This window comes from Lissotriton helveticus, chromosome 4_1 (assembly GCF_964261635.1).
Source record: "Lissotriton helveticus chromosome 4_1, aLisHel1.1, whole genome shotgun sequence".
In the NCBI taxonomy this organism is placed as follows: Eukaryota; Metazoa; Chordata; class Amphibia; order Caudata; family Salamandridae; genus Lissotriton; species Lissotriton helveticus.
The window spans coordinates 1619660434-1619676029 of NC_136063.1; the positions used below are offsets into that span (position 1 = coordinate 1619660434).

General features: G+C 45.5%; 1 protein-coding gene across 7 annotated transcripts in view; it reads left to right on the forward strand.

Moving 5' to 3' along the window:
• The window catches only part of LOC144827620 (uncharacterized), a 455727-nt gene that overhangs the window by 108591 nt on the left and 331540 nt on the right, over positions 1–15596 (forward strand). For 5 of the 7 annotated variants that reach the window (XM_078685862.1, XM_078685869.1, XM_078685866.1 and 2 more), the window contains one exon: positions 13400–13489. The exons of the other annotated variants lie outside the window; for them this stretch is intronic. In XM_078685862.1, coding sequence (XP_078541988.1) covers positions 13400–13489 — 90 coding nt within the window. The remainder of the gene's footprint in view (positions 1–13399; positions 13490–15596) is intronic. 7 annotated transcript variants of the gene reach the window in all.

Sequence of the window (15596 nt, forward strand, 5' to 3'; positions counted from 1 at the left end):
CTGGGGATCTCCAGTGCATGGCTATACCCCTCTTTGCCAGTAGAATAGCTAGGGACATAAAGCGATAGTGCACCTTCTCGGTCTTCCTCTTGCAAAAAATCCCAAGAGCGCATGCCTCCCATGTTGACATATTTGTGATATGGGTTGTGTCCTTCAGCGTCCGGTGTATTTTGTACCAGTACCCTTGGATGGTGGGGCAATCCCAGAACATGTGTCTGAAGTCCGTGGCAAGTGCTTGACAGCGGGGGCATACAAATTGTGTGTCCGGAAAGAACCGACGGAGACGATGCGGCGTGAGGTAAGCCCTATGTAGGATGTTGAATTGTATGTTCCGAAATCGTGCATTCCTGGAAACCTTTTTGGGGTATTCTAAGGCAGTGGTCCATTCTTTGTCGTGTACCACCCTACCAATGTCTGTTTCCCATTTCTGGCGTAGTGATTGCAATGTCGGGAGGATCAGTGTACGCACCGCTTTGTGTAGCCAAGTGACCAAATGGCGCCCTACCCCCATGTGCAAGATAGCGTGAATTACCGGATGTGTCGGGGGTTTCACCGAGTTGGGTTTCCAAAACTGTTGACTACTATCCACAAGCTGTCTGTGTATTAAGAATTGCCCGGGTGGGAGATCGTATTGCTCCATCATTTGAGCAAATGTCTTAAGCTGTCCTTCTTCGAATAGGGACTCTATTTCCGTAACTGCTAGTTCTGTCCAGGCTCGTAGGGCGCCCTCTGTGTAATATGCGTCTCCCCTGGGGAAGCCCACTAGAGGTAGTAAAGGTGAGTATGGGGGTTTGTCTTTCGATAGTCGGTGAACTCTCATCATGCAGGTACGGGCTATAGAAACCAGGAGCGGTCGAGAGCGCACTGGTTTGGTCCCAGGCAGCAACAGTCTACGGAGCGCCGGTAATGGTGTGGGGCCCTCCGCAGCGACCGATTCCAGCATGTGACGCCCCGCCATCCAATACGATAGCCACTGCAATTGTGCTGCTAGAAAGTATGCTTCAAAAGCCGGCGCTCCCAGACCCCCTTCAGTCGTGGGCAGGTATAGTGTAGTTAATGCCACTCTGTGTCTGTCGCCCCCCCAGATCAGCTCCGTGAGAAGGCTATCCAGCTCCTTGAAAAAGGAGTGCGGTGGAATTCGTGGGAGGTTAGTAAAATGATACAATAGGCGGGGGACCATTATCATTTTCGCTATGGCCACCCGTCCAATGGGAGCCAGAGGCAATGTTTTCCAAAATCCTACCGCTGTTTGCAGCCCCGCTAACCTCATGTCTCTTTTATGCACTTATTTATTCTGCAGCACACATAGAAAGAGCAAAAACGAGGAGAAATTGGTAATTTCTTCATATTACACCATTCTAAGACCAGGTATTCCCTGGTGTTAGTTTCTGGTGCTTCCTCAGCCTTGTAAATCTGGGTCAGCATCAAAAAGCAATGGGTGTTGTGGTGGCAAGCCCACTGCAACACCCATTGCACACCCGTTTGTTGCAGTGGACTGCAGCAGAAAGTGGCATATTTACAAGGTGGTTTTAGGCCACATTAAGTGGCTTATTGCCAGTTTGTGAATATGGAAAAAAAGTGACGCTCCAGAGACAATAGGGGCTGGTGCATGTGCTCGGATTTAACAGTGTCTCCAAATGGTTGCCTCTCTGTTGTTCCTAGCGGAACGCTGTACAACACTCCTTTGGAATGTTTACCAGTCATCCAAAATGGTGAAGGGCTTCTGATGCTACTGAAACGAGCTCCATATACCATGTTTGCTATCAAGTCCCCATCAATACAGGCTTGTCAAAATTGCCCATGATCTTGTCTCAGCACAGAAGTAACAATTGCAAACTGTGTCTGCTGTGGCAAAGCGGCATGCAATGGGTGTTTCTGTGGACATTCCACAGCAAAACCCATTGCTTTTTGACGCTGCCCCAGATTTACCAGGCTGGGGCAGCACCAAAAACTAAATACCTGGTCTTAGAATGCTGATATGAGCAGAAATTATTAATTTCTCCTAGTTTTTTGCTCTGTCTGTGTGTTGCATTCTGCAGCACACATAAAAAGAGTAAAATTACCCTTATTGACTGTTTATGTGCAGGAAGGTGTCCCTTCCTGCACATAAACAACTTCTCCTGCAGTGCAGGCACTCATGCAACATGACGGCAGGGTGCCTGCGCTGGCACTAAGCTGCTTTTTTGCTCCAGCGGAAACAGAGGGGTGCGCTTTATTTCTGTAAATATGGTGCATCCCTTCATTTTGAAAATGTCGGTGCGTGGCGCTGCCAAATTTGGCGTAGCACCCTGCTCCGGCATTTACTTGTACATATGCCCCAGTGTTATTAAAATTGTTTTTCACAACAAAGTGTTTACAAACCCCACAATAACAATGTGATAATCAGGGGCATGGGTACACTGGTTGTTAGAAATGGGGGTCTCTTGTTGGCAGTGGTGTACACCCTGTCCAAGTAGAGACCCTTCCTTCTATTCAGTATGAGTCAAGTGTACACCTAAGTTTGCCTGTACTCACCCTCTGGTAACTCAGCACAGAGCAGTCAGGTTGCACTTCAGAGGCAATGTGTAAAGTATTTATCCATAACCCACAGTAGCAGAGTGAAAACACCACACATGGACACCACACCAGTTTAGAAAAATGAAGTATCTTTATCCAAACCAAACAAGATCAGAACAACAAAACCCCAACATACAGATATCAAAATTTGACTTTAGAAAGGTTTTTTGCAAAAACACAGTTCTCAGAAAACAATGGCTCCAACTGAGGCTATCTCGATGTGCTAACAGGTACAAATCCTAAGTACGGCACCGACTGAGAGGTTGATAGGCCTACCATAGAGTCACACGGACCTCCAGAGAAGCAGAACGTTTTGTGATGATCCAAATAATGCCGTTGCACGGCATCGCGGAGGTGATGTGGTGCCTAAGCCGGGCGGCGTTGGTTCCTTAATTCCACAGGGAAGGTGAGGCGTTGGTTCCTCACTACCACAAGGGATGTGAGGCTATGATTCCTTAACGCTATGCAGGGGAGGTGAGGTGTTGATTCCTTACTGTTTCAGGGGAGGTGAGGCAGCGGTTCCTTACTGTGCAGGGGAGGTGATGCAGCGTTGGTTCCTTATGACGGTGCAGCATCGGGCAATCATCCACGTTGGGTATCGACTCCACGATGGTGTGTGGGAGGCGTTGGCATTGGTCGGCATCTGGCGGTGCTTTGTGCGCTCCGCGAGAGGTGCCATTGGGCCAAGGTGCACGCAGGGGCCACAATGATAGCGTTCAAGTCAATGTGGAGACGGCGTCGGCCGGCATCTTGACTGCAGTGTCATAACGGTCAGTACTGCACTCACCCAGCGAGCGGTGACAACGGTGTTGGTGCAGACCAGCAAACACCTCCTGTGGCCTAGAACTGGAATTGGCACCACTTGGCAGGTCAGAACTCCCAGCAGTGGACTTTGGGGATGCTGCAGGTGAAGTTGTTGTGTCCCTGAGACTTCAGAACAGGAGGTAAGCTCTACATCAAGCCATTGGAGATCTTCTCAAGCAGGTTTCACAGCAAAGCCCAGTCTTTGTCCTCTCCCTGGCAGAAGCAGCAGATGCCGGCCAACCCAGCAGAGAAACGCACAGCAAAGGGGCAGTACTCCTCCTCACAGCTCTTCAGCTCTTCTTCCTTGGCAGAGGTCTAATACTTATACCCCTTTTTACCTTTACTTTTCTGTCCAGAAATTTTCTCTTGCTCAGTAAAACCAGTTCTGTCCTCCTGGGTCCCGTTTCACTACAGGAGGTGGAGACAAAATGATTTAGAGCAGCCACAGCCTATTCAGGTGTCAGTGACAACTCCTCCCACCACTCTGCCCAGGATGACCCATTATCATGCAGGGCACACCTTAGCTCCCTTTGCATGAGTGTCTGGAGTGAATGCACAAACAAGTCCCTGTCAATCTAAAACCAGACGGTGAATCCACAGGCAGGCACAGAAGATGGTTAAACAAGAACATGCCCACTTTCTTAAAGAAGCATTTTCAAACACACAATTTATAAACCACCTTCACTAAAAAAAAGTGTGTTATTAAATTTCTGAGTTAAGAGAGCCCAAACTCCCAATCTCTAGCTGGTCCCAATTGAAAGTTACACTTGCAAAATGTTACAAGACACCTCCAATGATAGCCTATGGGAGAGCTAGTCCTTTCAGTAGTGAAAAACGAAATACACAGTATTTCACTATCAGGGCATGAAAAACACACCAGTACATGTTCTACATTTAACATACACTGCACCCTTCCCATTGGGGTGCCTTGGGTCTACTGTACTGCAACTTAAATGTAAGAAAAGGGAAAGTTAAGGCCTGGCAAGTGGGTGCACTGGCTAGGTCAATATGGCAGTCAAAAACTGCATGCGCAGACACTGCATTGGCAGGTCTGAGACAAATTTGAAAGGCTACTGGTGTGGGTAGTACAATCAGTGCTGATTTTAAGGCCCTGGGTCAACACAGTGCACTTTACTAAAGACTTAACAGTAAATCAAATATGCCATTCATGGATAACCAATCATAATCATAATGTACACAGGGAGCACTTGCACTTTGGCACTGATCAGCTGTGGCAAAGTGCCCAGAGCACCTAAACCAGCAAAAATGAAATCCAGTACATAGTAACAAATACAGGAGGTAGAGACAAAAAGCCAGGGGAAACCATGCCAAGGATGCCAGGTCTAACACTGGATAAGATGGCAGCCACGTGAATGAACAGCTCCGCTGCCACAGCCCAACAATCCACCTTACTACCTGGCCCTTGGGACCCATCCTGATTGGGAGTGTGTACCCTGTGCTCTCTGGTGCCCAAGACAGTAGTAAGTCACATTTTGGTGAGGCTGGTGGTCACTGCACAGCTGCATAGTGTGAGGCGGCCTCACAGCCATATGGATGACTGCACTTACACTGGGCCCTGTGACTTGTTGCATTGCAACAGCTAACAGACTTACGCCAAGTGCTTGGGCTGACCCTATTTGTACGCTGTGCCTGATCGGGCAGGCAGAGCCTACTTATTGACTGCTGGGTCCTTGGGGCCAGATCTAGAGAGCGGCCAAAGGGGCCCTGGCAGATAGAATGGCTTGATATCTGATCAGGCCTCCCCATGGGGCTTGCCTGCCTCACATCCACATGCTCAGTGCTTGGAGTTACCATCCCAATCGACCCTGTGATCCATCGGATCCCCCCTGCTTTAGCTACTGATCGCAGCAGAAGGAGGCACCACCCGTACTTTGCTGCCCCTGTTAAGGAGAAAAGGATCCTCCGTTGGCATCTTGAACTCAGGATGGGGATGATTTAATGCTTAGTGTGGCTCTGGACTCTCTCTTCAGGCCCCGGAGACCCACCTGGGAGAGCCTTGCTGAAGACATCCTTCCTGGTGAAAATGCTCCTTCTCTCCCTTGCTTCCTGTGCAGCATGGACGCTCCGACTCTGCATTCCTGCAGGATGAATCCCGACGATACCTGCTGCAACCCTTTGTGCCCTGATAGGATGAGGGCCATTCTAAGGCCCGAGACATCTGGTGCCTAGGTGCTGGAGCACACTCTGACATACCATCCACCCGCCGAGTCAGAACTGTTGATGGAAAATAACCAAGCCTCAAGCCCTGCCACAGTTGCATAGACTCGATCTTCCTGGCCTGCACCACACCAGAGACAACTACTGTCTTTGTCAGGCTTCTCATGCTACAGATGTGTCCTGTTAATGTAGAAGCTGTAAGCGAGCCTGAGGAACACTGACTTACATTGTGGGCATTGCACCCTTCACCAAACCATCTGCATCCTCCACCTTTACTCCTGTAAAATATGAAGGCTTTGCTTTGCCACATCGTTCCAGACCTCCTTCCCAGACGGGCGAGTAAAATGATCGCTCATTCTGGGGTGCTGAACACAATACTTGCCACCATAGAACTCTCCCAGTCCTCCTTAAAAGGCAAGATAGATTTGGAGACTGAGGAATTTAGCCCACTCAGAGATGGTCATGCTAAATTAGCAGAAAAGTTTACCCAAGTGGAAAGCACCCTGATGATAATTCAACTGTAAACTACAGAAACTCACAAGCTAGTGTCTAATCTATCAGGCCACGTGCGCTACTTGGAGGGCAAGGGGGAGGACAGGGAGGACAGAGCAAGTATGAACAACATCCAAGTGCTGAGTCTGGTTGAGGGTTACAATGGCCGAGCTCCAATTAACATTTTAGAGAAATGGTTTGAAACCTTCATGATGCCCCATAAGCTCATCACCTTCTTTTCTATTGAAAGAGTTCACTGAGTACCTGCACGGGGACCTCCCCACGGATCTGCTCCTTGCCATATGGTGGTCAAAATCCAGTATTTCAATGACCAAGATGAGATTTTTTGAGAGGTGCACCCCCTAACTACCCTAGAACTTGACAGTGATTGAATACTGCAGTTCCCAAACCACACTGTGGCAGTGGAGAGCCAACAGGAATTCTTCATAGCTCTAAACATAAGCTACGGAACAAGGGCCTCACTTATTCTCTTCTCTTCCTTGCTAAACTTCGTGTAGTGGCAGATAACAAGACTTATTTCTTCAAACACCCGGCTATGCCCTGGGACTCAATGAAACAGCTACCAGGAATTTCCCACTCTTCAAGTCCAGACGGATGGAAAGAACTTACCCACTGGCACAAAGGTGGCAGTGCTAACGGTAAACCATCAGCTAGACTCTCTTACAGCTCTGCTCCTTCTGATGCACAGAGTAATGATGAAAAGCAATCAGCCTTGGAGGCGGTGGCAGAGCTCCTCAATATTATACAACCTTGCTCACCTGACTATTTGATTTCCACCAACAATGGGAAACTAGAATCTCACAACCATCATACCCTGAATCCCTGGACCCCCCAGACTTCACTCTACAAACTGCTAATGAACTCCAGTGACCTATTCTGCTACATTGCCAAGTGGCAGTGTCCGGGGCCTTGACTCCTAACCTGTCCCACCCTCTAGGGCTAGGACACATTTGACAGGCTTGCCCTCTTTGAACATCAGGCATTCCTCTCCTTTAGCTTTAAACCCGGCGTGCCAATGTCCCGCAGCTCCGTGTTCCACACACCACACATGCCACAAGCACCTGGCCTGCCATCACATTGTAGCATGTGCAGGGCTAATGGTAGACTCTTGTCCCATGCCTGTGGTAGTTTTCACTCCCACCTTGCTGTTTTTTCAGGTGACTGAGGAGCTGATATAGATCTTGGCAGATCTGGTCCTTCCTTCACATTTTCGGTGGCCTGCCTGCTCTATTTAGATGGTGCCAGGTCTATGGACAAAAGACCGTCCAAGTGTGGCCGACTCTGCCAGAAATGATCACCTGTGTCGATGGCGTCATAGGCAGAAAAGGCTGGTGGCGGAATCCTGCCAAGATTAACACTGGGCCAATCACAATGTGCCTTTCTGTTGAGGAAACTGTGGCAGCGAAACCTCCTACTTTCACTTGGCAGAATTGAAGGAAATTAGGTCGAAACGTACCTTTTTTTATCTTTCCCACTTCAGTTTCCGTCTTGAACCCCATTGTTCAGGTCCTTCTTTTGCTCAGTTCATTTGACTATGACGGTAGTCAACTCGTTGTTGCCAGGATCTAAGGTAAGTGTTTTCTGCACTTGTCTTCTTATTAATCATGTGTAAACAATTGCTTTTGGCTCATGTATTTTTACATTGCTCTTGCATTCCATTTTATATGTGTAATGCATTAGTGTTCAGTTTACAACTTATCAACGTAAAATTAGCACACCTCTATGACACTTAAAAAAATATATATGTTGTTATGGTGGTTGTGGATGTTGTGCTTGTGGTGCCTGTGGGTGTGCATTCATTAGTGTGTGTGTGTGTTGTTTGTGTGCAATGCCATATGTAAACAAGCATTTGCAATGCAATAGATCTCGCATTAGGAAAGTTTGAGCTATTGGTATTGTAAATGACACATTTTTTATTTATCTGTTGGTTTTGAAAATAGCAAAATTAATAGCTTTGTCATTTACAATGCCAATAGTTTTAACTTTTGCAAATGTGACACCTATAGCATTTGTAATGCAATATGTGTTGTATTTACGTGACTTAGATGTATTGATAACAGCATCAGACTGCCAGCCTCTCATAAATAATAATCGGTACATTTTGATCAACATAAGTGTCAGATCTACAGCCTCCTCATAGGTCAGGTTCCAGGCTCTAAGAATATCGGGCACGGGCACCCACCCATACGACTGGACTCTAGCTGCCCCTTTCTATTAAAATGTACATTGGTATCTTCTCAGGCGCTTTGAAGTAATGGCAAGGTAACATGTAGCAGTTTACAAAACTCCCAAAAATTCTAATAGTCAGCTGCGTGCTACTCGCCGAAAAAAGCGCTTCGACGCCTGGTTAGGGTTAGTTAACGCTATATTAATGCAATTACTATTACTGCAAAAGAAATAGTCTTTCCTCTCTCCCACACACACACCACAATGTATCTGTACTTAAGAACCCGGATTCAAAGATGCTAACACAATCAAGTAAAACAAGTTCAGATCTCAGGCAAGCGTTGCAAAAAAACGAGGCAAACCGAGGGACGGGCATGGATGCTTTTATCCATTAGTTTCCATGGTTACCAGCCTGCTGCTCGTAGGGTGTTCTGCACTGAGCGAGGCAGTGTCGGCCCGGCTATGCCTGGCTTGGCTGTCCTCTGCCACCGCGCCTCGTCTCGAGGAGACTTTATCAATACTCTGTATGCCGCGCGCATATTCCTGACGGATCTGAGGTCCTATTCTGGCAGACTTACATGCATTGCAACTGTACACAGTACATTTCCTGTGGTACGAATAAATGTGCGTTGTCACGGCGGGCTGTGGCGCAGCCTAACAAGTGCCCTTGCTTGTGCCGTTCCACACAGACAGGTGTGGACTATCTTTTCATGGGGTTTGTGTTTTTTCTGTTATCTTCGCAGTTGCTGTGTGAAAAGGTCACACTAAGTCGTAGACATCAAGGCAATATTTCCATAGCAGTAGTAGCACAGAAAAACAAGAGGACTTGGCACACAGGGGATGTAAAGCTGGAGCGCCCGATTTGTTATCCCAGAGACTGCAGCACTCGTGTGCCTCCTACAGCGTTTCACAGCCTCCCCCGGGGCGGGACTTCCGCCTTCGGCATGAAGCCCACGCCCACAAAGTGACTGGACGAGAAGGGCAGAAGGCGGAAGTCCCTCCCCAGGGGAGGCTGTGAAACGCTGTAGGCACGTAGGAGGAGCAGAGGCCGCCAGTGCAAGTGAGGGAAGCCCCGCGTGACGGAGCCTGTAGCCCAGTGAAGTTGGCGGCTGGCGCTTATTTGTAGGGTGTGGGTGTGTGTGTGTGCCTGCGTGTGTGTGCGTGTGTGTGTGTGTGTGTGTGTGTGCGCGTGTGTGCCTGCGTGTGTGTGCATGCGTGTGTGTGTGCCTGCTTGTGTGTGTGTGTGCGTGTGTGTGTGCATGCGCGCATGTGTGTCTGTGTGTTATCTACTTGCTGCCAATGTAGGACAGGCGATGTGCACGGCGTGTGGGTGAACGTGCACGCTCACATGGGGGATTCTCCTGCGCGTGCCCATCCCCTGTCTCACATTCCCAGGAAGTGAGTAACAAAAGATGCTTCACTGGACGCAGTGCTTCGCACTGCTTACACCAGCTCGACCTAAAAAGGGGCATAACACATTACCTACATATATTTTAGAATCAAACACAACATAAATGTGTATTGACAAATTAATTAGCAGTACTTATCGGTCTCCACTCCACCAGAGACTCACTCTGTCAGGAATCAGCTGCTTGGACAACTTTAGCACAACTAAGAACTCTAAATAGGCTTGACGAAAACCTGCTGGCCTGACGGCGACGGATTACTGTCAGCCATCAGAGGAGTCCGCTGTGTTGTCGGAGAAGCATTGCTTACACAACGGTAAACAGTCTATTAATGCAGACTGCGGTTCAGCCAGTCCCCATCTAAATATGTCGGGCAGGACTCTGTCAGCTCGACGGAATACTTGGAACCGCTAATACAAAGGGACGGTGGGAGTCCTATCAACATCTAAATCAGGCCCTGAGTTTGAATGGGGCGTTGTTTGCACCCTGCCCTTCTTATTCCTAGCTTTGTTGTTTATTTGTTATGGCAGTCCTCTCATTGTAATACTACACAGCTGTAGGCTGAAAGGGGTCCGTGATTTCTTGCACCTTGTTTCTGAGTGCTCCATGTGTATCTCAGGCTTTATCTCATCCATTGACCCACCATGATGCTACATAGTGCCTTCCTAAGCCAATAGGCGCATCACATTCCTCACGCCAGGGACAATGGACATATCCCCCTAACAGTCACATACTACCTCCAATATAGATGGACTGTCGTATAGTTGTGGTTTTCAAATGTCCTTTTCCCTCTTCATTGCATCCAGCCTTCTCCAACCCTTCTCATGCCTTTCTCCGTATGTAATTGTACCTCTCTAAATAGCTTCTATGCAAGATATATATATATGGATGTATCTAACACTGATAAGAGTGTACTACTGTCTGTCTACAAACCCTGTTAAAAATAAAATCAAGAAAACCAAATTAATTAAAAAAACTGTGATAGCAGGACGGCAAACAATGATTCCTAAGAATGTGAAATGTCTAATCTATTGTTTATCCACAAAGTGCTTCTAGTGACTTGTCAAAGGTAACAAGCGATATATAAATATCATTACAGTACTATCAGATAGCTTATTGTAGCCATACTAAATATTGAATAGATGGTATGAAGTTAATGTACTGTTTAAAATGTAAAGTGCTGGGGCAGACATTGGTTTTCCTCAGGGTTGTAAGCACAAAAAAGTCATAACTTTGTTGGTGGGTAAAATCCCAAAATGTAAATCTAGTACTTGTATAGCACACAATTCACACCCCCAAGGGGTATCTCGGCGCTGGGGGCCATTGGGAAGATTAAGCGAGCTATTGCCCAGAGTCGCATGGTGCTGGGTAGTCCCCTTCCGCCGGAGCCGAGGATCGAACCGTGATCCCTAGCGTCCAGCGTCAGTCGCCATGGCGCCACACCTCTTCACCCTCTTAACTCCAGCTCCTTGCGCTTCTTTATGAAACCTTGCGGGAATACAACCATACGTACTTGCTAATTTTCCACAATCAATCTGTAGGTGTAAATGAAGTTCATATATTTACACCTGCAAGTGGCACTTTTTGGACACATAAATGGAATTTAGGTGCACAAAATGTCTTTTTAATTTGACCCAAATCTTAGCCAGATTAGGGCAGTCACATTTCACTATAAATTCAATCTACTGAATAAAGCTCGGTAGCTGCATTCAATGAATGATTGGCTACATAAATTAAAGTGATTTAAAAACATATTTAAGGGGTCATCCAGAGCAGAGAAATGCCGTTTTCTTTACCCGGTCCTGTGTCACTAACAATCAACGTTTCTTTGTTTGATGAAGAATACTTGAGTTTTGGAAAACACTATTGTATTATCCACAGGATGTGCCAATTATATCAAAACATCTTTGAATAAAAGTAGCACTAATAAGGCTGTGCGTACTCCACTGGACATCTGGTGCACTCCATCCGAAGAAGTCATTCTTAGCCTCCAGTTGGCTACAGTTAGAGTGCATTTCCTCAACCACTTTGTAAAGAGCGGTAATGCTGTGGTGTGCATCATGGCTGTAATCAGCCAAAGGAGTTCATAGAGTGATACATTGCTGTGGTTTCTGGATTATCAGAGTGGATGTATTCTTGCAGGAAGAAACAAAGTTTAGTGAGAAAGAACTGTGTTGACATGGCATTTCGGTTTAGATTTTCATATGTGCAACTCAGCAGGTTAACCTTTTATTCATGGTAACTGAATCTCCTTTCTCTACTCATGATGGATGTCCTACAGAACTGTTTTGATCAATTGCCTTTGCTTGGGATGTTAATGTAGGTTGCCTCTGTCAGCATGTCCACCCCACTAAATATATGCATAGTATTTAGCGGATTTCTACCACACAGTCTACCACAAATAATTATGACAGCCTCCTCACATGGAAGTTAAAAGCCCGTCATATCAGAGGACAGTCTGTCCGGTACCTCTTCAACTACTCTGTACTGTCCCGAGCCGGATGAGCCTCAACATAGCTGACGCTACTCCTTCATGTCTGTGGGATAAGAGACATGGGTCCTAGCTGGTTTATTTCGGTCTTAGAAAATCCCTCTTTTCAAGTACAGGATGACCCTTACCTATCGGAGTCCTTATCTATCAACTGTGGAGTTGCATAGGGCTCATCCCTAAACCTTTTTTTTTTACGGATGCCCACTTGCATATCTAGAGGATTATTTAGGTTTCACGCTCCTCACGTATGCCAGTGCCACTCAGCTGGTTCACTCTCTTCCCACATCTAAAGCCTGTTGACAATATCCAATTGGATTGCACAGAACTACCCAAGGCTCAAAGCGGGAAATACTGACGTCCACGACGTTGGAAACCAGCCCCCTCTTTGAACCCCCAGCTGGTTCCCGGAGGACCTTTGTCCTATTCCTCAGGCCAAGCCGATGGTAAAAAATCTTGGAATGTGGGTGGAGGCAGATCTGACCATGGAAGTTCAGACCATCAAATTGGCTGATTGTTGATTTGGCCTCTCTAGATGCCTCGCAAAGTTCCTTTGAAGTCAGAAAACAGTAGTTACAGAAACCATCAAGTCCCTCATGGACTACGGGAATATTGTTATATGTATGAATGCCTCTCAGGCACCCACTAAGCACCTAAAGGTAGTTCAAAATGCTGCAACATGGCTGCTTCTCCATCGCCTAAGTGCCGAGCTGTCTCCGCCCAGCTTGTAGTTCTGCACTGACTCCCTGTTTAGTACAGAATACAATTTTAAGGCTCTTTGTCTTGCTTTTCGAGCCATTTTAGGCTCGACCCGCAGTACCTCAGACATTTCATAAAGTGATACCTCCTTAATAGGGAGCTAAGATCCATTAGAGCAAATTTGGCTATTATACCCACACATAGAATTGCGAGAAGGGGCAGTCGCTCTTTTAAATATCATGCCACCAGGTTGTGGAACGCTCTTCCTTCTCATCTAAGCTACAGTCCGAGTCAGTCAATATTTCGAAAACAGTAAAAACCTGGCTTTTTGAAGCTTGTTCAGCACTCTTTTGATGTTTCTGTTTGATTCTTCAGCGCTTGGAAGCCCCTGTGGTCAGCCGCATTATAAATCCCAAGCGTTAACATACACTACCACAGCTAAGTTAAGGGAATTGAGATAACTGTGGAAGCACATCCAGTTTTCAAGAAGAAACGATAGAGTGCATGACTTTGACATTTTATGAGTAAAATGGGAAATTACATAAGCATAATTATTATGATAACTGAAAAAAGGCACTTTGTTTTGCAGGTTCTACAGATTGGAATAGGCATTGCGATATTTGTCCTTGGATTCATTGGCGAAATACATATTGGAGTACCCTGGTGGTCAGGCATTACGGTAAAAAAACACCTGAACCCTACATGTATTACAAAACACTTCAAATCATCATTTCATTGTTAGACAGTATGAACAACATCGAACAAATGCATGAAATTATGTGTAAAAATATAGTTTAACATAGTCGCAATTTAAATCCAGAAGTCAGGGAGTTGTGAACGTTAAGGAAACTACAAACCCCATCTTCCCTCACACAATGCGCTTCTAAGAATGTCACATGTTATAATGCAGATGATATCACACAATGATGTAAAGATAACCATCACTGAAGGCATCTCTTGTGAGTTCATCTAAAACATTATGCATAACATCACCAGTGGCCCAATGACATTTTTCCTTGTATTTCTAAAGCACGCTCTGACTCCCCCTCCCCTCCCCCCCGCCACTTCCCCCACACACACTCTCTCTTCCTTTCTCACTCTTCTCCTTAGGCCCTCATTGTAAGTTGCCTCGCTTTACCCTCCTCTATTGCTTACCTCTGATATTACTGATTCAGGGGTTTCCAATGACTCCAAGTGTGCGGAGTTACTGGGCATTACCAGCTGAACTCTGAGGTTCTACTGAGAAATGAGGAATTGCTGGGGGAATCAAGCATACTATGTCTGATTTAGCTGGTAATTCCTTGTCTCCTATGGAGTTTTGCTTGGAGATTTTGGATATTTTCCGCAGGTGGAGTCACTGGGTAAACTTGAAAAAACAGAATATCAATAGAGTGTGAAACTCATGTTTCCGCCTCCACGTAAAACACATTATGGGGCACTGAAATGGACAAATGTACCTTAAATCCACAGCGATTTCATGGTATGAACAGAAGTGAACAAAGCTCCCTAGCCATCAAAAAAATTTAACTTTGCTTGACTAAGGGCCCGATTCCGATGTGGTTTGGAAATCATTCCGACTGGATCGGTTTGGGAATGGTTTTCCGACCGGCTCGGATCGGGAGAGTCTGACCAACCGAGTACGATGCATCCAGATATGATTTGGTCTGACTCTCATTGACTTCAACTGGAGCCTATGTTCAGACCGAATGCATAGGCTCCCATTGAAGAAAGGAGTGGTTGGGGAAAATCAGGCACTCTGTGGCAGCACCCCCTGCTGCCTACATGGCTGGTAAGGGGAGACCCATGGGTACCCCCCATGGCCTGATTGGGAAGGCTCTGGGTGTAGGGGGGCCTGCTAGGGCCCCCCAGAGTCTGATTCTGACTCCCAATTCATCTCGGATGGCACAATTCAGAAAGGCTGTCCGAATCCAGCATTATCATTGGTCGTTCGGCTCCGTACGGCTCGGTCATTCCGAATGCCATCGGTTTTGGATTGGGCTATTCCTTACGCCTAACTCGCATCGTACTCCGTCGGTTGGAAACCTTTCTGATTTAGTTGGATAGACACGTACCCATACGATTTGGATGGAGTAAATGGCGTTAGGGGATCACTGACAAAATATCGACGGAAAAAATATCGACCTACACAAAAATCGATGTTGGAATATCGGAAGCAAGAATATCAACAGCCTATCTACAACATGGTAAGTACAAAAATATCAGAAAAAAAATATCGAAGTTAAAAATGTTGTAATTAAAAAGATCGTTTTTTTTTAATTAAGAAAAGTGTAAAATAATGTATATAATAATTCTAAACCACATAAACACAGTTAAAAATATTTAATAATTTTTAAAATTTATAAATAATACATATACAATAATATAACATTAAATAAACATATACATAACAAATATAATATATACTTACCTAATAATACGTTTTAATAATTATTTTAATACATTATTTAAAAGTATTTTAAATTACAAATACATCTACACACATCAAAAAATAGCATAAACTAAAAGTAAATAATTATATTTAATAAATGTAATAAATAAAAAAATATATACTTTCAATTTTTTTTAAATTAATAATATAATACATTATCAAAAATAAGAATAAAAATATTAAATAGATAAATAAATGAAACTACTATTCAAAGTCCCAAAAAAACTACAGTAATGATAACATTAGATAGCGTAACACTTAAAATTACTATTCCAACTTCAGAAAATGCAACAGTGGTTAAAGCGTTGGATTGCGTAGGGATAAAAATTACTATTCC